We start from the raw sequence: 24,157 nt of genomic DNA, 5'->3' as shown, positions 1-24,157 counted from the left end.
TAGAAGTTCTGTTGAACCATGGCAAAATGGAGCAAAGCAAATACATCATAGCTGGTCAGTCAGTTTTGGAAAGCTGTGTAACACACTCATCATCCTTCATAATTTTAAGGAAATATATGTATTTTTAGTTTTTGTTGTAAAATTCTTTTTGTGTGTATGTGCGTTTGTCTTTCCTCCAAAGACTATATAAAAAAGTTGGTATTTTCTTCTACAGAGGAAAATGTGGGAAAAGAATATGTTCAGTTGTGTTTTAAGTATGCTTTTGGCACCTATTTCTGTGATTAATGCTTTTTTGAATAGAAGACAAAATTTTCAAAAGTGTTAACTTTCCTAGTGTTGAAATTACATTTTCAAGTTGAAGATACAAACAAATCTTGCATTTACTGTTGCTTCTCTAGTGTGCTGGGTTTACACTGGAAGTTATTTACTAGCATGGTAATACGATTAATTCTACAGACACAGCTGTAGTGTTTTCCTGGGTTACATCTGATAAAAGTCTTGCACCACCCGAAGAAATGAATAAATTTTGGTGTTTGCAGCTTTGGGTATTACTGCATTCTGTTCCTCAAGGTTGCTGGAAATGGAATTCTTTCTGATGTGAGGGTCTCCACGCTTTGAAAATGTTGTCTGATAGTTCACAGAACTATTTGGCAGTGACTTTGTTTTTAAATGAGTGTCTAGCGCAGAGAGTTGTTATTCTTCAAAAAGTGATTTGTTAGATTGTTTCAAAGCACGGTTTTTACGGTTGTTAAAGCTGTGAAGGTGCCAGGGCGTGCTCCAAGGTTGTCTGAGGCATGATAAAGTTGTCCTGTAATTAGAGGTTCTCCTCACCTCTGGTGAAGCATCCAGCATGTTTTTTACCATTTTCAATTGTAAAATTAAACAGTTACCAAAAGGACTTTCAAAATACAAAGGTATTTTACTAACGAATGATTACAGCCCAGTAACATTTGATTTAAATTGTGGAATGTTTGGATTTGAAAACAAAGATATCTAAAATATGTGTTGAGTACCTTCCTGCCATCACTTGTTTTAAAGCTTGCTGATGTTCATAAACAGAACCAGTTTTGAAGTTATTTTTCTAAAATAGTGAGCTATGAAGTCACTAATTAGGGTGGGTTTTTTTTTTCTTGTGTACTTTTAAAAGTTTTTTGTTTGTTTGTTTGTTTGGGTTTTTTGGTTTTGTTTTGTTTTGTTTGAATGATTGGAAATACTCAACATGTTGGCAGTAGGGATCAGGATAACTAAATTATACTCTCTGTTCTGTTGTGATTTTGAAATGTTCATTTGATCAAAGCTTTTTACTTTTCTGTCTCTGTTTTCACAGAGTAGCTCTTACTTGTAGGGGTTAGAAGCAAACAGAATGAAATAACTTCGTAAAGTGATCTTGATATGGAATATTCACTGAGCTCTCTATTGTCACTTTGTATTGGAAAACCTTAAAATATTCACTGAAACCATTAAGGCAAGAACTTTACCTTGAATTAATCCATCTCTGCATTCCAATGTTTACTTTCCTTTCAACTATTCCTGTGTTAAACAATAAAAAAGTCTATTTAGGACTTTGCCTTTCCTGTTGTGTCTTGGTCTTCTCGGGTTTATTGCTGAAAATTTTACCTAACTTCTTTTAAGAGTGGAGCTGTAGGATGAGCAAACACGGTGCAGCTTAAAAGTCATATCACTAAAGACTGTTTTTGAGGACAAAAAACCTCAGTACAGAGCTGTTTGATATTTATGTTACAAATGGTCAACTATCCTTGGAAGTTGGAACAAACTTTGGGTCACATCAGAACTATGTGTAATCAGTATTTAGTGTAGTGCATTCCTCTTCCATCCTAAAACTGGTTGATAATAAAAACAAGACAAATGGGGTTAAATTTCTGTCTAGCTTAATGTCACATGTTTTAATGTACTGATACGAAATAAATGGATTTTCTGTGACTGTGAAGTGGGTTTTATTTTTCTCTTTTTTCAGAGTTATGACTGCAGTTTTAATGCATTCACTTTTCTTTTGCTTACTGCTGTGTGGATACAGTATGTGTGGTTGCAGTACAGGTGAAGGCATCAAGAGAATTTCTGAATAGAAAATCCATATTCTACAAACTCAGATTCTTTTCAAGGAACCTAGTATTCTAATTAGACAAATGAAGTAGTTCATCTAGGATCAGAATAATCCTATTGAAAATGTGACAAGGTTTTAAACTTTTCTGAAATTTTTTTTTTCTTAACAAGTTTAATAATCTGCTGCATTGCCCAGCAGAGCTGTATTTGTAAAATCTTTTCCCACTAATGCCCTCATGCTCACTGCCAGGATTATCAAACCGAATGTCCAGCTGATTCCGAGTGAGCCAGTTCAGATTTATATGGCACACTTTAATTTGGAAATTCTGACATTTTCTATTTTAATATTTACCATCTCAGACCAGAAGGTTTTTGTCCTGTGAAAAGTGCTCATATTTAACTTCCGTATTGATTAAAGAAAAAGACAAATGTTAAGGCAGCGGATTTTGTCGTGGAGTGGAAACGGCAGCATTTGGGCGAATCTCAGCATTTCTGGTTCTCTGCTCTGGGTGTAAATCACGGCTGAGGCAATGAGCTCTGTGGAGTGTGTGTGGGATCCCTGGTGGCAGCAGGGAATGAGGGGCATTTGTCTTGTGATTTGTTGGCCCTGTCAATACTCGTGTGACAGGGGAGAGCAGAGCTGAGATCAGCTCGTGGGCAAGCTCAGCGTGGCAGGGCTGGTGTTATAAACTCCATTTCCTGCCACGCTTTCCATCTCCTGCTCTATTGACTGTGCTGCCCAGCTTTGTATCATCAGCAGAATTTGTCAACAACCTCCTGCTTTTGTGCTCAGGTTGTGGAGGAATATTGTAACTAAGATTACTTTGCAGCCCAGCTGTAGAGGTGCTTTGTTAGTCGACTGTCTCCTGGTCAATAATTTTCTTTTTAGCTTTTCACGTTATTCTCTCCCCTTTTCCACTTTCTTGTGTATTACATTTTGAACATAATCCCCATCTTCTCCACTTTAAAGAACTGCTTCCCATTTGGCCTGATATCAAATATTTTACTGCATCCAGCCAGATTGCATCTCCTGCATTTCCTTGTCCACTAATTCAGTTATCTTATCAGGGGAAGGTATCAGGTTCCTTTGGCTTGCTCTTTCTTTGACAAAAACCAGTGTTAAGTTTTAATCCAATTTCCATAGCTCTGCTTGATGAATTATTCTTTCCTTCAGAAATTGTTCTAATCCCTTTTTGCCATTTGTAAGTACCACTTGAATTTTGGCAGTTCTTACTTTCTTCTTTAAACTTAGGCTTCAAGAAGTTGGGTTTTTATGCTTGCCATACCTCTTTTTTGTTCTCTATAGGGGTTTTCTTTTCAGACTCTTCGTATCATTTCTGAGGTGATTATTCACTCAAATGTGCAGTTTTATCATTTATATTGTTTTCAGTAGTTCAGGGTGTAAGTTTTAGGAAGTTTTTGTGCCTCTGATTTAAATAAATTTAAGCTTCTTCCAAATTCCAGTTCTTCCCCATTTAAATTTTTCTGCTTTAACTCATGGTCTCCCTTATTTCTCAAATATTTTTAAAAACCTAAACATAGATTTAGAAGGCTTATCACGGGCAGTTTCTGAACAGATGCTGAGTTCAAGAGGACCCATGAAATGCTCGTTCTGTGGTTCTGTGGTCACCTGGACAAGGCAGGCCAGAACACATTTCCCTGTCCACCATACAAAGATCTGATATAAAATCCCCACCTCTGCTTCCTGAACTTGTAAAATTCCTGTCTGCTCCTAGAAAGCAGAGCACGGTCTTGATTTTCCATTCAAGACATTAAAATTTCAATAATCTCTGCCAGTCTGATGGCAGATGAGATTCCCACCTGACTTGGTGTCTTGCAGTTGGTTATTTTTGAGATTAAGCAGGACCCAGCAGTCAAATAAACTTAATATCATATATGCACCTATCTTCATGTGTTTTTACTTGTATGTAATTGTAATCTTTGAGTCAGATTTATTTTATGTAAGCAGCTATCCTATAATCATCTTAGAACTTCGGTTATCCACATAAAAATATTATTGTTTGTTAATTCAGGAAATTTAGGTGAAGAAATAATACCAACATTGCATCCAAAACCACTGGAAACATAATTTTCCTGCAGTTTGTGTTTGTTTGTTTTTGTGTGGGTTTTTTGTTTGTTTGTTTGTTTGTTTTTTAAAAAAATTTAAAAAATATTTTATTGATATTTTGTATTTCTTCATCTGTGCTTTTATTCTCTGTTTGGGTGTAACAGGCAAATGTCTCACAACACTTTTCCTGATTTAAAACTAACCGTGCCAGGATCCTTTAAATATGAGTGGCCATGGTGCCTTTTTATTGAGAGAGGTCAGTTTTGTGTGAGTGCCTGTCAGCATTTGGACTTGATGGTTTTAGAGGTCTTTGGCAGCCTAAATGATTCCATGATTCTACAAAATCCAAAGCAGAATCCTCAGGGAAAGAAGTCTGCTGTAAAAAAGAGTTCCACAAACCTGCACTCACACTGTGCATGGGTGTGTAGACGTTTGTAAAAACAAGCAAATTGATATAAAAGTGCATCATTAACCTTTTTTTTTTTCTGTAAATTGGGTGGAGTCCTCTGGAATTCAGCTTATGAAAGACCCTGGGAGCTGGTTTCTGCAGTCATTAATTCCTGATCCACTCATGTGTTACTTCCAGACTCAATTAAGTCAGAAACTCTTCTTTTACCTAAAACATGATGGAACAGGGACTCCAGCAGTACTGTTTGAAATATCATATGGACACCAAGCCTTTTTTCTAAAATTACTCGTTCAGGGATTGCAGTTGAGTTGCAGAAACCTATAAACTGAAGTTAGGAAAAAAAAAAAATCAATTAACTTGTCTTTGATTTTGGTGCAACACTACAATTTGTAGCCTCTGCCTTATGAATTAAGCCATGGGATGGGATATTAAAAATATATTAACATATTTTTAATTGCTTTTTCTTCCCCAAATTCCCTGGTTTTGCACTTGGCTGAAGTTTAATATTTAGGGAAGCATGGTCCTGGTTGTCTCCAGTTGATTCCTTTACATTACCAGAGACAATTTAAGTAGTAAATATCTTGCTGTGGGACCCCGTTTGGGGTACAAGCAGCAGCACGCAGTACAATTAAAGGTTCTTGCAGCAAATGTTTAGGAAAATACTTTCCAAGAGATCTGCACATGATTAGAATTACTGAGTGCTCTCCTCTCTGGCTTCCTGTTTTGGAATTGAATGCCTTCAGGACACTTGGAATATCTCAGTTTTGAGAAGCAAGAGCAATTTAACCAAGTCTGTACTTCATTGTCTTAGCTATGATTTCAGTTAGTTGCAAACAGGGATAAATATATGGAATAACCCCTGAGATACCTTAATCAAATGGAAGGAATAAATTATAGAGCAGCTTTTGAGGGAAATGAGAGCAGATAAAGTGTCCCAGCAGTCAGAGGCACATTCTGGCTCTTTCTCTGCACATGTGTACAATTAGTGGCTCTTTCCTTGCTTCTTGTTTCCCATCCTGTGGGATAATGAGTTTGAACATTTTTTGGAACAACTTGCTAATTGCTTGAAGTATTTTATGTAGATTATTTATAAAGTTCGAAGGGAAAATTTGATATGGTTATTGAACAGTTTTATACAGAACAGTTTCTTGAGGTCCCTCCACCTAGTTCTGAGAATTTAACTACAAGAATAAGTCTTTGAAATTAGATTAATTTATTTGACAATTCAGCCTTTAAGCTGATTTTTTTTTTTTTGTTAGAATCCATGAGCTTGGCCAAGTGCAGTTTTGAACATCTGTACCATTTCTTGGTGTTTTTAACCCTTCTGCCACAGTGGTGGTGTCTGGTCACTGTGTTTGTGGGTGCTCTTGACCCCATGTTTCCCACCACATACAGCAGTGGAAATTCTTGGTTATTCTTAATTCTGAACTGGGCTTTCTTGTCAAAGAAAACATAGTTTGAATGGAGACTGTTAGAAGAGTCATTCCAGACAAAAAACATTGTCAATAATTCATGCAGATTTTCTACTTGGCTTTAAAGAATTGTAAAGCAAATTCGAAGTGGTTAAGTTTGCATCTGTATGTACCACATTTCTGGAAATTGAAAAGACCATGTAACACTCCATGGCAGTTTTCATTTGAGATCAGACTAACAAGGAAGTAATTCAGTACTTCTCTCCAGCCACTATGAATGTCTCCAATATACATTTGGTGTGTTTGTGATCAATGACATTTGATAACTTCGTGTTTGTTACTATTTGGAGTATTCTTACAGAGTATTTTGTTTGAAAATGAACTTAAGGGCCTTTGACCTGCCCCAGAGTGAGTTCAGAATTTTGTATTTTCTTTGTGGAAGTGATTACAGAGTTGAAGGTAAATACATCTGTATTGTATAATTTATGAATATAATAAACATCTTTTCAGAGTGGGCAAAAAGCTGAACATACTTGACTTGGTAGGGTCTGCCCCTGTTCCATTTAAAAATGTAGTTTTTATACTTGGGTATTTCCAAATGCAAGCAGTCAATGGATCCTAATGTGCTATCATTTTTTGTCTCAGTGTAGGAACAAATTCAGGTTTTCTTTTAGAGATTTTAGGAGTAACTTCACAACTATTTTGAGTAATTTCATAATTATTTTTAGTGATAGCTAAAATTTTTGAATTCAGGCTATTTTAAGTGGAAAATAGATCATCATAATTTAGTATCATCTTCGTGTTTTCTTAATAAGAGAATAACACATGTGCTTTAGCCCTAACATATAGATAATAGGATTGGATCTTTCACATCCAAATAAGCCAGCTGTAATTAAGCCACGTTGTTTATGATTATTGTTTCTAATGGTTGTGCTTATCTAATACAGTCTATGGCCAAGCATAGGTTAGCATCTCAAGTAACTCTCAAGATGTATCATTTTGTCAGATATTAACTTAATCAGTTACCATTTCCTTTTTCAAGTGGTGAGCATCCAACTGTTCTGTTTCTTGCAGTTAAGTCACTGTCCTGGTGTCACAGCTGTTCCCTTGGAGTGTCCTGGGTGGGCACCACTGCAGCCACTTCTAATTGCAACCCTTAATTTCAAATGTCTTGTTTTCACAGCGCCAGATTTTGTGATAATTTGAGCATTTCTGTCTGTAACTTTTCCACCAGAATTACTGTTAAACACTGTCTGTCAGTCTTGGCATCGTTTTCATACAGTTTCCCATCTGAGAAATTAATGAGGATTTGAGTTTGTCTTCTAAAAAGTAAAGGTTTGTAGGCATTTGCTGTCAGTCTCCCTGTTGAATTAAACGTGGCCAAAACTGGGTTGCTGCTGTGATTCACAAAGCAGAAATAATAATCCTTGTTCTAAAAAAATAAAGCTGACCTAAAATACAGCTGAACTGCTACTGTTGTCTTCTAGTTTAGCTTTCTTTTTTTCTTTTTTTTTTTTTGCCTGTTGTAAAGCACAGAGCCCAGTCCTGGAAGCACTTCAGTTCCAAAGAAGCAATAATCTTGTGGAATAGTACTTAACCTCAAAGTAGTAGCTTTCTCCAATTTGTGCAAATGGAAGATAATGACAAAAAATATGGGAAAATCCTCAAAAGGAGGCTCAGGGGGGACCTTGTGGCTCTGCACAGCTCCTGCCAGGAGGGGACAGCCGGGGGGGTCGGGCTGTGCTCCAGGGAACAGGGACAGGAGGAGAGGGAACGGCCTCAGGCCGGGCCAGGGCAGGCTCAGGGTGGGCAGCAGCAGGAATTTCCCCATGGAAAGGGGCTCAGGCCTTGGGAGTGCCCAGGGAGGGTTGCAGTGCCCATCCCTGGGGGTGTCCCAGGAATTCCTGGAGGTGGCACTCGGAGCTCTGGGCTGGGGACAGGGTGGGGATGGGGGCACAGCTGGGACTCAGTGTCTGAGAGGGATTTTCCAGCCTCAGTGATCCTGGGATGCTGTGGTTGTTGCTGGAAGGCAGGTGGCAAAAATGAGTGGGTACGGGCACCACGATCTCCGACTGCTCCTTATCCCACCGTACTTCCATGGAAAGAAAACTGCTGTGAATTCCTCAGTCTGAGGAATAACATTGGCACAGAACATTGGCAGGGGGGCAGTGGAGGTGGTTCCAGGTGGGGCTGCTCTGATCCTCTGTAAGGTCTGTGTCTGTAGCTTCAGGGAGACCTTCCTTTCAGGAGTTGTAGGTCCTTTGGGATGGCCCATCTTCCCTCAGCAGATGAGCTGTGTCCCTCTGTCTCCTTGGATTTCTTTGCCTCATTTCCCAGATTTTCCCGTCATTCCCACCAGAAGAGGTTTCCTAACACACCATGCTTTTCTGTTCCAGCCCTGTTCCAGCCCTTGTACTCTCTACTTTAAAACAAGAGAAAATGTTTCTTCTGTGGGAGGAGAAAAGCCACCAAATTCTGCATTTTATATGTGACAACTCAGGAAGAATGTGGAGTGATTTTGTAACAACTCCCCACCTTTATATGAAGACAAAATTCATAACTGTTCTGTTTTCACGGTCCATTGCTTCTTTTGCTTGAAAAGGCTTTGCTTTCACTTGCGATAGTGGTTTTGAAGCAATCAAAAGACAAATCTAATTTCCAGCTGTTAGAAATGATGGTTCATGCATGAGGAACTACTGCAGTTTTATGTGCCATGTCTTTTTGGGGTGGAAGTCTTGGTTTTGGTGTTTTGGTATGCCGTGAATAACAGAAGGTTTGGGGGCAGGGGGGAGCTTTTTGGGGGAAATACTTTGAAAAGGACTGGGTGCTTTGATAGTGTCATGGCCAGGGTGCTGAGTTCAGTCAGAAGATTTCCCTTTGGAAAATGGGATGTTTCAGAGATCCACTACCTGTTTACCTTGACTCCATTGGTGACATAGTGGCTTTTCAGGGCAGCTGCATCTTGCAAAAGAAAGCTCCTTGCACACAGTATTCCATGCATCACCAAATGATTTAAGAGCCACTTTCCTTCTCTGTTATTGAGTATTTAACCAGGTCCTTCACTTGGATGACTAAACTGTAAGAAGTCCAAGACAGTGGGGAGGATTTTGTAGCTGCACACAGAAAATAAATCCATAAGATAACTTCGTTATGCTTCAGACCACTTTTGTTATCCTTGTGTTTCCCTCATCTGTCACTAGTGATATCAGCACTAGAAAGCACCTGGAGGTGGTTGGATCCCACATGTGTTCTTCACTTAAGAGAGCAGTTTATCAACTTACATAAAAATGATGCAATTGGTGGTAAAGCGTTTTATACAACATCCATATTACACTGAAATTCTTCAGGGAGATGTCTGCATTTATACAGGCTGTGGTAGAGTGGGCTACTTTTGATTAGAGCCCGTAAATTTGGGCACAGTGTCTACATTTAGTAGTGATGAAAACCAGTGACAATCAGGAAATGCACTCAGTGTCCCCCTCCCCAGGCAGGGTCACCTCGCTGACCGCTGTGACCTGTGACAAACAGGTCTCAGGGCTGTTCCAGGCTGGGGGATGAGCTGAGATCCTGCACAGGAGGGACCAAAACCTGCAGGAAAATGTCCTGCAGAGGCTGGACCCGCGGGGGGCTGCAGCAGGAACTGGATCTGGAAGTTTGGATGCTTGGGAGAACAGCCAAGAGGAGAACAGAGATACCATCTCACTGCATGGCCACACCCTGCTCATCAGCCTGCTTTAAGTCTCCCTGATGAACACTGTCCTACCATTCAGTTTCTGTGCTCAAATCTCCCTGTTTGCCAGGGGAAAAGTATTGGAAGAGCTTCTCCTGAAAGTTCTTTTGTTTCGGTGGTGGCTCTGCACCTCTGAAGAGAGAGGAAGAGTGATACGTTTTCAACTTTAGAGGCTGAAATGAAATTAGATGTAAATGTATTCCAAGCAGTGAAGGCAAAATTGCTTACTAATCTGCGTTGCATCTCCTTTTTCCCCTCCTCACACTCAAAGCAGCATTACCAGTACCTCTGCCTGTGTCACCTCTTCCCAGTCCTGCTGTGTTCCTGCAGGAGCATCTCCCAGGAGCCTGGACAAGGCAGGCGTAAACAGAGGCCAAGGCAGCAGGAAAGGAGATGTGGAACATGGGAACTGGGAGAAGGGCAACAGCATCTGGACATACAGGAGGAATGTTTGTTTGCACCACTTCTCTTACCTTTTCCCCCAAAAGGGGGCCTGCTTCTTAATTTCTAAGGGGATTTAGGCTGAGCAAGAAAGTCTGTCTCACTGGGCCTCTGCAGGCGAGGTGGAGATAGGAAAATACTTGGTGTCAGTAGGGAAACCCATTTTTTTTTTTAGGTGATTCTGTCACCTTCCCAGTTTACCCTGTCTGCCTTGCCTTTCCTTCATGGTCTCCCTCCAAAGGTACCTTAACCCACACCTCCCTGCTGCCACCAAACTACCCAAAACCACAATTTCCTCTTTCCTGCTGTCAAATTAACTTGTTGCCACAGGTTTTAAACTTGCCTTCCTCATCAAGAGGAATAGAAATAGTACAAATATGTTATTCTGCCTTCAGAATGGCGCCTGGCAATGTTTCTTACCTATTGATTTAAATAATTTAGCATTTTAAAAGGAACAAATCAACTTAATTTGTTTTGGGGATACTTAAAGGTTGAGGACAATTTTATATCAATTAAAATCAGTGGTAATTCATTTATGATGGAACTAATGTAATTAATTAGGTAGTTGCTGCTTATCTTCTTTCTAATACATACATTACTTTTAAACATCTGCTCAATAGTCCATTATGATAGCACAGGAGTGATTTTACCTGAGAGCAGTAGAGGAGCAGATGCTTCCTGATGACAGCTTCCCAATTTGTTTAGGAAACAACCAGCCAGTCCTGGATTCACAGTTTTAACTTGAAGCATGGCAGGCGTGCAAGTAAATTTGAAAATCAGAAACAAAAACATTGAGAAACAAGTTTCTTCGTATAATTTTTAATGATTGCAGTTTGGTTAAAATGCCTTTTTTGGTTAGTGTTGTATATCACATTTTTTAAGGCTGATGTTTGTGTTTTGTGCTTTTTTTTTTTTTTTTGTGGTGTCTGTACACATTAATGTTTTGCAGCAGTTACAAAGCCATCCGAATTTAAATTTGATTTCAGTGTTGTCTAGTACAGTAACTAAAATTCAGCATTAGCTCAAAAAGAGGAAAATAGGAAAACAGAAAACAGGAAAATCGGAAAAGGAAACTAGAGAAAGAGTTAAAATAGGCTATCATGGCATATGTAAAAATAAAGTGTCAGTTTTGCTTTTTTAAAATAAATTACACCTGTGTTTTATATTTATGGCTTTTTCAGTACTGGTTAAAGAGTGAAAATGAGGTCTTCTGGGCTGATACAGAACTGTCTGAGGCTCCTTGGTTCTAGTGACCCATTTGTAGATTTTTAGATGTTTCAAAGATCACCTAAAATGACTGTACTCATTTTATTCATCTCATCAGCAAAGTTCATCTCATCAGCTACAGAGATACCATCAAAACTTGTAGGCTACAAAATGTACTTTCCCTGCAAAAATACTGTGGGCCGTACTTGCAGAGAATGTAAAGAGCACGATTGCACATCAGTGATGTGTCTTTTTAAATCAGAAAACGTGAAATTGCTGTTTCCTGAGAGGAAGGGGGATTAGAGTAGCCCTGAGAAGGATTCAGCTGTTTGCCTTTGTGCGCAGATCTAAAATAGTCACAAATTAGTCATTTTACCATTATGTAGAGAGCGCAGTTTATGCAGACAGTCTTTTTTCTAGAACAGTGGTATTTAACACAGAAACAGGTAGTCTTGCCGTTTCCAGAAGTATCTTTTAGGGCAGGGTAAGCTGGTGACTAAGCAGGAGGCAAGGCCGTGGTATCTGATGAAACATTAATGCCTGAGAAGCACCATGGAGGCTCAGTTCTGAGCACAGACTCTTTCTCTTCCCCACCCCTACACACATGAAAACCAGTCTGTAGCTGGGTTTGGTTTTTGTTGTTTTCCTTTCTCACAGGCTGCTGATGGTCTCTTTTGCTATTCTTACCGAAGCATTAATCAGTTTTAAAGAAGGTTCAGTGTTATATAGAGAAGAATTTTTTTTTTCTTATTTCTTTTTTTTTTTTTTTAAAGCTGTATTTTACATATAACCACTAATGATCTGTGTGGGGAGGAAAAGAATGTCCCTTCTTGGCCTGTCACTCATGTATGTGGGAGCTGGGCATATCACACCTGTCTTTATCTGGCCTGTGACATCAGGAACAGCAGTCAACACTGTCCTTCTGGCAGTGTTGACCTTAGGATCTCTTCACATACAGTTTTTAAAACTAGGTTAACCCAGAGAGCATGTTTTCAAACATTCCCATTCAGTGCTTTAGGCACTTGTTTCCCCATAAGCAAAAATCAGCCATTTTCCTGCAGACATCTGGGATTTACCAGGAAACCTCTGCTCCGTGGCCATCTGTGATCCTCTCGCTTCGTGTCCAAAAATTCATGGGCAGCTCCTTGGTCTGCAGCTTCCCAAGGTCTGGGCTTTCGTTTGTGGACTTCTGTCCCTCTGCCTCAGCAGCATCTGGGTGCCTAATACACTAAACCTGGGGAAAGTCACATCAGGGAAAAAAAAACCTGAAAATATCTTGGGGGTCATTACTGTTAAAGTTTATCAGTTTTTATGTTTTTTCACATATCGATTCATCCATTGCTGACTTGACTAAGGATGTGAGATAAAAATGCAAAATAGCTTTAAATTTCTGGTGTGTTGTATGAACATTGTGTTCAGAGGATGCTGGTTCTTCTTTTCTGCTCAGTCTTTCTCTGTTTTGCTTGGACAGATACCATAAGTCAATATTCAGGGTTGCTTGGCAATAGCCAAGTCATGAAATGCACGCCCAACCTGTGGGGCATTATGGTTGCTTAGTTCATGCATGTAAATTTGGGGGTTTGAGCACTGAACAAGTCCACACCCAGAGTGTCTTCTTGGAAAGTTTGTTCTTATGTTTAATCTTAATGGCATTGTTAATTTAATGGTTCCATTTTCAGAGACACTGAGTTATGACAGCTTTTAGAAAAGTCCAAACAACTGCATGCTTAGCACTGTTGGAATATTAATTTGAAATGTTGTGAAATTCATGCTGCAGCTGTGGTATATCTCAATGCAATTAGTTTCATCTATTTTGATTTGTTTCAAATCTACCATAAACTTTAGTACTTTACACCTGGAATATACACTAATAGGAAAAAAAAAAAACCTTCTCAGTTTTATTATTACATTTTATGTTATTATTATAATTACATTACACGATGTATTTTATATTATTAACAAAAGCAACTCCTGGCAAAGAGCCTTTAAAGAAAGTAGATCAGAGGATTTTTGGTGGATACATTTGATTTGTCTTTTGGCAAGCAAAACTGGATTATTTAAGGATACACTTCTAAAATGGTCTATACTGAATGTAATGAGGACAGGTACAGCTGTAGTCCCCTTATTGTGCCAGTTACTGTGCCATGAAGATTTTAGGGAGAGCCTTGGTGCAGCTCAGAAAGATCTCAGTTCTGGAAAGGCTTGCAAATAGTTCACAGTTTGTGGAAGGAAGTCTGTAAGATGTCCTTGTAGCTTTCAGACTCCCCTGATTTTCTTGCTAGCACTGAAAAAATTCCCTTGGGAGTTTGCACGGGCAGTGCTGCGAAAAAGGGGTGGTTGCCATTATTTCTCTCCTGCGCGTTCACTGAGTTCGTGGCAATTTCCCTGGGTACGAACGTTGACGTGTTGCTGGTGGCCACCTGTGTCGTTTCAGGAGCCCTCGGATGACCCTCAGGCCGCTGGGGCTTGCAGCACAGAAGAAGTGGTTCGCTATGAGTACCACGTCCTCTACTCCAGCAGCTACCAAGTGCCCGTGCTGTATTTCAGAGCCTGCTTTTTGGGTAAGGCCAGCATAGACTCTTGTCTGCTGGGCGCAGTAGATGTTGAAAATTTTGTGTTAAGTTGAGGAAGAGATGTAGTAAGAAACTAAGAGGTGAGGCTGCTCACCAGAGAATTTTTCAATGCTCTGGACTCAGAGCTCCAGGACTGTGGAGGACATGATATCATCTCAGCCTGAGGGAGGCTGATCTTTGGCTCCTGGCGTCTTGCCTGTGGTTGACTGAAACTGCTGGTCATTTTTCTCGTTCTTTTCTTGAAATGACTAGTGTTGCAGGTTTAAACTGGGCTGGGCAATCAGTGGGCATAACCACAGTGCTTGAGCCACAGTTTGAGCCACAAGGCTGGGGTCTAAAAATGTCTTTTAAAGTGTATGCTGTTTTCTGTTTAAATTTGCTGCTTAAGGGAAAATAAAGTAATACCGATAGGATATTGACTTTTTTTTTTTTGTATTGAAGCTGGCTCTTGAAACAATCTGATCCTGTCTCCTCCCTGGTTATGTACATCTTGCTACCCACTGCTCTGTGGCTGTAACCACTGTGATTTCAGCCCCCATCCTGTCAGGGGAGGAAGGAGGAACACTCAGCCTCCCAGGGAGGCCACTGTTGGTGTCACTCATTTAATCACCAGGCACGGAGTGATCACACTGCAGCACTGGCTGTGCTCATTCCTCGCTGCCCCAAGCCTGTGTACCTGTGCTCCAGTGGCACCTGGCTTGTGCCTGCAGTGGTGTGGCCAGCAGGACCAGCTTGTGGCACTTGTGGACAACGCTGAGTGGTGAGCATGGCTGCGTTGGGTTAAGGCTTGGACTAGATCATTTCAGAGCTCTTTTCCAACCTAAACGATCCCATGATCAGCATCTTCTGTGTTTTGAATAATATCTTAACTTTATCTAGATAAAGATGTCTGAATGTTGCCAGTGATATCTTTTCCTTTTTAATTAAAAAGTAGCTTAAGCTGCTTTGAATGTGTTTGGTAGATTTAATCACTCTCTGCCTTATATTGTTTAATGGTTTCTAATTTTGCAGTGTTAGCGTTTCAAAAAGCACTTCAGATTCAAAATTGAAGAACAAATTCTCGTAGGCTCCCTGGTGGAAAGATTTTAGTCTGAGGTGCAGTTTCAGGAATGGATAATTTGGGGTAAATTTTCAGAGTGGGACGTGGGGAACTGGGGACGTTGCTCTGCCTTTACCACCACCAAAACTCATTTGCACACATCCTGTTGCAAATTTATTTCCAGCATTATTACAGGCATTTACAAACGTGCAGTGTTCTGCCTTTGAACTTACTGTGCAGACAGGAACATGAAGGTAGTTCTGCTGTGAGAGACGGGTTAGCCTATTTGTGGTCCTGAAAAATGTCATCTTCTTGATTTTTGCTGAATTTATAGTGCAGTGTCTCTACAGAAGAGGACAGAGAATGGTGCAGGTAGAGGAAGTAGGACAGTATCTCTACTGTACTGTACTTCCATATAATTAGTATTCACCATAAGCAGTTAATCACCAGAGAAGAGCTCACAGAGACAAAACAAGTTGTTTAGCTTGTCAGCACCAGGGAATCGGAGGTGTTGAAACATGACTCCTTATAGCTGGAAGTGGATATTACAGGAGCCAGTGGATGATCTAATGCACAATCATGGTATTATGTGCCAACAGCTCCCCTTGCAGTACAGAACTGTAATTGCTCCTGCAAGTACAATTACCCTTTAAAACACTTCTTGGGAACCTTTCACAATGGAAAACAAGGGCTTTTTTTAGATGCTTCCGAAGGTCACCTGGGTTCTCTTCAGCACTTTACATTCTCTTTTAAATTATAACAATATCTGACTCTTGAAGGGAGCAGGATACTAAATGCTGGCAGTAAGTGTGTTTCCTGCAGTGTTACCAGCTGGTATTCTCTGATTTTAATTATGGGCAGCTTACTTTTGAAAATGAAGAATTCTGTCTTCCCTGCACGTTGTGGGTCTGCCTGTGCTGTGCTGTCTGAAGGTCCCAAAGTGGGATTTTTAGAAATGTACGGTTGGCACGTGCTCACAATCACTTGAGATACTGATATCCTTTGTCTTGTCCCAAACCTGCTGTGAGGAAAACTCTGGGAAATGCCCTGAGGTTTTTTTTTTTTTTTCTTTTGAGGTAATAGCCCATGTGATGGGCTCCTCACTTTGTTTGTCACACAGTCAGCAATGCTGACTGCATTGCTCACCTGCATGAATCAAGGAACAATCTCCCCAAGACCTACCTCAGTTTCCCAGTCTGAATTCTTACCATTATTTGTAGACCGGGCAGCAGGAGAGGTTCCTCACACGTCTCCTGTGAGCTGTTCCTGGTTCCCCTGGGATCCTGCCCATACTGATCCCCGTGCTAAATTAGAGCTGGCTTTGGGAGGTGGAGGTGAGCTGTAATCCTTCCAGTGGTTCCACAGCCCTGCCCCGTCTTGCCTTCCCCAGCACGGGGCACAGAGCTGGAATTCCGAGCTCTGCTTCCTCCCTGGCAGTGTCTGCAGTGCCCGTCACACCTGGGGAACAATGATTCTTCTGTTCAGCCCGGCCGAGGGCTTCTGCAGCATTCACCTTCCTCCCTTTGTATCACAGCAGCTGATGCCAGCCTGTCCAGATCTGCACTCCAACAGACGCTTTACAAACTTCTCTAGAATGTTGAAATTAATGAAATCCTGCCTTTCTCCCGCTGCATGTGAGTGCAGCTTCCATTTACTTGGTCTCTCAGCCCTTCCTAGGAAAAAGGCTCCCTGTGGAGTTGCTGGGAGGATTTTCCTGTGATCTCCAGCTTGGTTGTCATCCTCAGGAGCTTGTGCCAGTGAAAACATCCAGTTTTCACTCCTCTCTGCTAGAAGATCTGTAATTCAAGCATTACAGATCACTTCTTCTGCAGAAGGGAAGAAGTTGCATTGAATCCTTGCCCTTGCTGTCTAAATTGGATTAAATAACTTACTTTCTTGAACTCGTCTTTAGACCATTTTTTTTGTTGTTTGTGAGATGAAGTTTGCTACGTAAGGTGGTGTAAGGTAAGGTTTGAAATTTTGATTGCAACAGAACTAAAACATTTTGAGAGGCATATAAACTTCTTTGTAGTCTCAGGGGATGGATTTACAGGGAAGATCTTGTTCTATGCAAGGACAAATACTTCAGTTGAAAATAGTGATTAAGCGTGATGAGACTGTCTGGAAAGGTGTTTGGGAACATTATAGGGTACAAGAAGATATTTTTAGGCAGTTTGTATATACATAAGAAACATTTTTCAGTGCCTCATGATCCTTGCCACGTGGCATTTATTCCTAATTTCAGACCTGCTGAAGTCACAGTCAAGTGTCAGGAGCTCAGGGCAGAGGCTGATTTCTCCAAAATCAACCCTGTGCCTGCCATACCGTCCAGAAAGGGAGCCCTTCTTACTTCCCCTGGCTTCTGAGACTACCAAATAGGTAGTTGAAGAAATGCATGAACCCCTGCTGATATCTGATGTCAGCAATTAGCCCTCTTGGAGACAGATGGTATAGGCAATTATCCTTCCCCTTCAATGCTGGCATCAGCCAGATGGGCTGAGCTAGGTCCAGTAAGCTTTCTTTAATCAGCAGAGTATTTTCCTCTTTTCCTACTCTTTAAGATGTCAAGGAGCTTCAGTCTTTTCCTGAACCATCCCCATCTGAAGCCGGGCATTCAGAACCCTCTTGCCATACATTAGAAAACCCACAGTGAGGTATCAGCAGCACAGGTGAGCTCAGGCAGCATTCAGGAATCACCCTGTGTGTAGAGAAAATAATGGCTCGTCTCACACTTCTTCTTTTTCCTGCAAAGACAGAGGAAGCAGCAGGAGAGATGGCTAAACACTGAAAAGAATGAGCAGGACTAATGGGAGTCAACAAGGATTGCACCCTCACTCCTCTAGAGAAGAGAAAAGGAATGAGGTTTTCAGTCTGACCTGCTCAAAATACTCTCTCAGCTCAGTGGCAGCTAAATCCCTGCCAATAAAAACCATGCTAATCAGTGGTTAGAGAGAGGGAGCTTCTGAGATAGGGCAACTTCCTCCAACCCTGAAGGCATGACTTTCTGTATTCACAACCACACTGGGCCTGACTGAAGTGCTTTCCAGAATACAGATTTACTTCCTGAGCTCAAAAACATGTAACCCACCGTGTCCTTTCTCAGAAACACAGCTGCTCTAAAGACCATATCCTGTAAGAACTGGTTTTATTGTGCCTTTGGACATAACTGAAATTGAATAATTTCTGTGACCATATATTCTCTTAAGCTGTATGAGGGTTTTTTTTTTCTCATTTGGTAGTGGTTTCTTAATATTGTGTCTTTATAAAATACATCAGAATGAAGCCTCAAAACAATTTGTGCACAGTTTCACTCAAAGTGTCAAATAACCTTTCACTGAAAATGTTAGAAATTAAAAGCTTAATTAAAAGCTGAGTTAAAAACTTTTAATTGGGGATCTCTGAAATTACTAAAAGCCCTCACTACACATGAAGAAAATAGAATACAGCTACTTGGGAAGCCCGAAAATTTTCTCTGAAAATAAATACGGAATTTTGTCTGCCTAAAGAATTTCTGCTCTTTGCAGAAATTAAGGTCCAGCCGAGAACTGCAGCTCCTGTGTGGCCTGACAGCCTCACCTTGCTGCTGTGAGAGGGCACTCAGTATTCTGCCTTCTAACTATTTCTTGTCTGTGTTGACATGACCGAGTTAAGCGCAGCTGGGCAGTCAAGAAGCTTTTCTCAGAAAAGTTTGTTGTAGTCTGAACGGTGCGAATAATAAAACTATCCCAGCTGAACTTGGGATAAGCCTTGGGACACACAGCAAGCTGTGTCCTTGTGGGTGGATGGTGACTAGATAAATGCATGGATGGGTGAATCTGGAGCCTTCACCTTCCTCTCAGGCCCCTTCTCTTGGCTTGGAGCTGCCGTTTCCTTCAGGTTCCGGCTGAACTTCCCAGTTCAGCTCCATCCCAGGGAAAAAAAGAGGCACAAAGGCAAGAGGCTGCTTGGCTCAGCAGGTGCCTCAGTGGGCCCTTGTGGCCAGCAGCAGCAATTACTGACTGCTCTGTCACAGCAGCTGGATGTTTGAGGTCTCGGTGGGTTGTAGGAATGTGTAACAGGGCTGCTAAACACGTGAGAGTGCTGGAAGAAGGGGGTAAGAGAGCCCAAAGAACACAGATCTGTGTTTAGAGCAAGTCTGGGAGCTCGTGAACACAATGAACTCGCCATGTGGTAAAGACAAAACTTGTTTTTAACTATAACATGGTTAATATTTCAGTTACTTCTGATCATTTCTAAAAATGGGATCAACAGAGTCAGAGTAATCCATTGCATGTATATGTGAATCTGCTCAGTGTTGTTACAAAAATTCTCAGGGAAAGGTGTACAGAGCACAGTCTAGACTGGCAAATCAGATGTTGCACTAGAACATGTGTTATTGTAGATTTTACACTTGGCCTTTCTCTGCTGAGAACAAAATTGCAGGTATGCATGGCATTTTGTATCACCTGCACACAGGTGATCTGAGTGTAAATACATCCTTCTAAAATAAATTTATGCTGTTGTAGCAAATTTCTTTGTGAATGTTAGAGTGTCCCCAGCACAGCTCTGGTATCTGTCATCACCAGACAGTGGATATGATGGTCTGACAAGTCTTACCTTCACGAGGATAGCATGGAAAAGCTGATTAATATGCTGTTACCCCCTCAGATACTTTATTTGCCCCATGATTCTGCTATATCGTGCTTATATAAGTTCAGAACTTCATGGGTTTTTAATAAATATATGCAGAAAATAAAACAGAGGCTGTATGCAGCTGGTTTGAACTTGTGTCTAAACATGGCATTCAGATATTAATTGTGTGAATAAATCTTTTTCATTTTGCAGACATACAAATGTCAGTACAATAAAACTGATTATCAGAGGATGATGGTTTCTGACACCTGATAAATGCCAAGATGAAGCTACTTATTGAAAGTCTATCAAAATACTCTGCCATAAACAAATATTCATTAAAAATAGACATGCTTATTTTCTAAGCGGTTGACACTAATATCTTGGCATGATTCTAGAATCACAGCTAAAAACCTGATGCAGAAATGCTATAAATGCAGCTCAAGAAAACATTGTGTACACAACAAAATGCAGTAAACTTCTATCTGCAGAATTTTGTTCCTCAGATTTTCTTCAGTCAACTATGAGTTGCATATATTTACAGTAGGTGATTCTTCATGTTACTTTGTGGTTTTAAATCCACCTTACCAAAGCTCTGCTTTACAAAACCAGTTACACTTCACACCTTACAACCAGCACAGTGAGTAGTTACTCTCAGGGGACAGAGAAGAAAACCAGACAGGGAATTTAGGGTGGTTCTGTGTGCACCTTCAGGCAGGATTTGAACAGTTTTCAGTTTTAATTTTGCTGTTCTGTATTAAAGATACAACATGCCTAAGAGCTCTGGCTGAAGGTGGTTGTTTCTTCCCCCAGATGGAAGGCCTTTAACTCTGGATGAAATATGGGGAAGTGTTCATGCATCCTACCAGGCTCGTCTGCAGGAGGGGCCCTGGGACACTATTACACAGCAGGTGAGAATCCTCTGGTCCTTCATGAAATTGGAGAATGAAATATATGCCTGGGCCCTCAGTGGCCTTATTCCTCTCTTGGACAGAAGGGAAAAAAAAAAAAACAATAAAAAAAAATATATATGTCTGTATCATGTTGTGCTGAACCATTTACCAGCAATAGTTTCAGTCCTGGAATTTGAAGGATATATGTGTTCACCATTTAAGGCTTGCTTTGACAGTATCTCACATTTAAAATACTTCTCCAAACCCAGTCCTCAAAAATTCAGGCAGTTTCTGAGTAATTGTGAATTTGGGTAAATACAAAACCAGACTTGTTTATGTAAATAAAACATATCAGTGTAACATTTCACGGATTGTCTCATAATCAAATTACCAAAAAAGACTGTGTGTAATTTTCAGTTTTAAACAGACTTGCAGTCTTCAGGATTGAAGAAGGGAAGATTGGTTTCCTATCCAAAAATAAGTTGGTGCTGTCTACTAGCCACGTGGCTCAGAGCAAAGCTGTTTTTTTTTTGGTGTCTTCCTTTTGCTCCAGGTCTCATGAGCAAATCTGACAAAGAATTGAGACTCTCCAGGTGTGAGTTTTTTCCCCATCAGACCAAGATACCAATGTGTCCTCTCTCCCTCCCCTCCCCTTCCTTGATTTTTTTGTTATTTTAGCTCTTTCCAGGCACTCAGGCCTCCTGCCACAGCAGCATGACAAGGATGTGACCACTGGGTCCCTTCAGGTGCCCCCTTAATTCAAATAACACAGTTTAATTACAGGATGCCTGTTTGTAGATGGTGCTCAGCCATGGGAGCATAAGCAGAATTCTTGTTTTATTTTTTTTTTTAGCAGCCACAGACTATTGTTTATCTTACAACAGCTTCCTGAGAAGCCACCAAGCCATGGGTGTTCTGGTGATTGCTGTGCGTGTCTGAATTCCAGTTGTGAGCTGGCAGGTTCTTACAATACACACTTTTCACATGAAGCATTAATTACCTGGCTTGTCTGTGAATGAAGATGAGGAAAGTGGGTTTCGATAAGATAATGTAATAATGCGACACTGCTGAGAATAAAGCATAAACGGGATGTTTGGAATGTGTGAAATCAGAGTTGTGGAAGCCAAAAGGAAAATCAGGTCACTCCCACACGGGGATTATTTTTGCTTCTTAAGGGACAGTAAAGTAAAAACTGTCCTGCCTCTAATAACTGGAGGTGTGTGTGGGATACACACACACAGATTCCTGCAGAAGCAGGAGTTTTGGGTGGCAGAATGTGTGTAGTGATGAATCTGATTTTGGGACACTCTCCAGAGGTTGTACGGCCAGCTGTGAGTGCACTGACAAACACAGGAAGAACATTTTGGAGAAATTAGCTGAGTGAACAGCTGCAAAATGTGACTTTCTGTGAAATAAGGAGATTATGGAAGATAATGAAAACTAGCCTGCAAGACTCAGATCAAAGCAAGAGTCAGGTCTACAAGAGATAAAACTGCTTTTCTCTGTCCAATGAATCGGGGTTCTGGACCGAAAAATGGAGTTTTGTCTTGCCTTGCTGCTTTTCTGCTGACCCATTTTGTTATGTGGGTTAGGCTTTGCCTGCAGGGACGCAGATCCTATAATGCAAGTCACTGGGCAAACTCATCAAATCAGGCTTGAGCACTCAGAACACATGAGCAGCAGAGTAAAAAAAAAGGTTTAGGATTTTAATCCAGAAGAGATACAAATTTTAGATGCTACAAGCACTCCGCCACTGGGAAGAAAAATTGAGCTTGCCAAGGGTCCATGCATGTTACTTCACTTTTAACTAGAGCTGATCTACACTGTGATTGGCAGACCAGGAAAATAAAGGTTTATTGACTTTTTAAGACTTTTTTTCCTGTGTATTTGATGAAACGAGCGTGCCAGACCCGTGCACGTTTCTGATACAACTGTATTTTGGTGTATACTCCCTGTGGTAGAACACATCTATAATGAAATACATCTCAGGAAATGAGACAAGCTGCCAAGAGTGGAGATATTTGACATCTGCAAATTTTAGGTAAAATTTTGACTTTTGTAGTTAGTTTTGATTATGGTGGAAAGTTATGCTCATTTCCAGAGAAAGCATCTTGAAATATTTTTCCTGACTCGATTACTGCAAAAAGCAGAAGTCAACTAGTTACCTTCTCATAAATAAATTAACATGATAAGGTTGCATAGTATTTTATAATGATAATTGATAAATGGTGATGATTTAATTGCACTTCCTCTAGCAATAATCTTAAAATGCTCAAATGAAGTTCCTGTGATTGGCTTTCTTGTGAGTTAAATCTCCCTGGGGTTTTCAGTCATCCCTTCTCTACATCCGGCGATAACTTGCTTTAGCTGTTTTAAATAATACAAATCAATTAGAACACACAGCTGTTTAACAAAACTTCCAAATGTTGCTACAGGTCTCTGTGGGTATTTCCTGATGACTTATAATGATATCAATTTAGCACACCTGGTAAGATCTGTGTGAGCTGGAAGTGGCTTAATTCTGCAATGACAGGAAAATTAAGGAGTATTTATGGATTACCGTTGCCTTCCAGAAATGTTGCCAACTGTGATTTTCAGATTCTTTTTAGGAGGATTCAGAAGTGGAATTACAGATACTGCAGCCCCATCTCCTGAATTGTTTACTTGTAACTTGGTGGGTGCTTTTTTAGTGTTATTTATTTATATTGGTAATTTAAATACCATATAAACATATATTATACGTATGATGTATAATATTTATATTAGTTATTTATAAGATAGTATACACAAATGCATAGTGGTATTTCCTCAATAGCTCAAACTTATTGGGCCCTCTGTTTGTAATAAATATAGTAACTAGCAGGTGTAATGTCCCAGTTAAGAAGGCAGCAGCCCAAAAGTGCCATGGTCAAATGCTAAATAGTGAGGCAAATTGAGAGAATAAAACCTCACAAGAAAAGGAAAAAAAAGGTTAAAAAAAAAAAAAAGAACCAACAGAGAGTGGAGAACAGAAATGAGACAAATGGGGAGAAATCTTCCCAAATATGAAGGTGAACATATTTTGTCACATGGTAGTGTGTGGTGTAAGAACCAAACCCAGATAACTAACACTGAGCTAATTTGTAGAGGCTGCACTTCACCTTTTATCATTTTGGAAACCTCTCTGAAGATGAGTGGAGGATGTGAAGCAGCAGAGAGTGACTCTGTGGTTATAGCCAGAACATCAGGCTGTGTGGCCTTGGTTGGGTCCTCTCTGTGGAGTTGGAAATGCAAGACTGAAAGGCTTTTGTTGTTAGGATGGGTGTGGGGTGGGCATTGTCAGGGCATGAATTTTCATCCTGCTGTGGCTGAGGGCTCCACACCTGTTTGGAAGTGCCTTCATCAAGGTCCAGGACAGTGGTGTAGCCTTTGCATCCAGGTATTTTCCACAGAGTGTGGAATGATGCTGGAGTGATGGATACAGTCACCTGCTAGGAGGTAAACTGAGGCCCATTCTCAAGCCTTCTGAAATTTAATAATAGTGGAATAAGGAACTGAAAAAAAAATTGGGTAAAGGCACTACTGAATCTTCATAATTTTTTTTTCCCCTGATGGATATTTATAAAAGTGTAGACAAAGCAGAAGGACTTTAACAGGGGGAGAGACAACAGTCTGACAAATATGCTTCTAATACTGTGACAAAGCTGAGTATTAATGTAGTTAATTCTATGAACA

The 24,157-nt window shown here is 40.4% G+C and overlaps 1 protein-coding gene across 2 annotated transcripts in view; it reads left to right on the top strand.

Annotated features, from left to right (window-relative positions):
• ATG10 (autophagy related 10) overlaps positions 1–24,157 on the top strand; it is a 61,889-nt gene that overhangs the window by 24,151 nt on the left and 13,581 nt on the right. For both annotated transcript variants that reach the window (XM_054003718.1, XM_054003717.1), the window contains exons 4-5: positions 13,762–13,888; positions 20,364–20,461. In XM_054003718.1, the coding sequence (XP_053859693.1) occupies positions 13,762–13,888; positions 20,364–20,461 (225 nt within the window). The remainder of the gene's footprint in view (positions 1–13,761; positions 13,889–20,363; positions 20,462–24,157) is intronic.

Source organism: Vidua macroura, chromosome Z (assembly GCF_024509145.1).
Source record: "Vidua macroura isolate BioBank_ID:100142 chromosome Z, ASM2450914v1, whole genome shotgun sequence".
NCBI lineage: Eukaryota > Metazoa > Chordata > Aves > Passeriformes > Viduidae > Vidua > Vidua macroura.
Note: the sequence above shows the minus strand (reverse complement) of the source record. Positions and strands in the feature narration are given on the sequence as shown.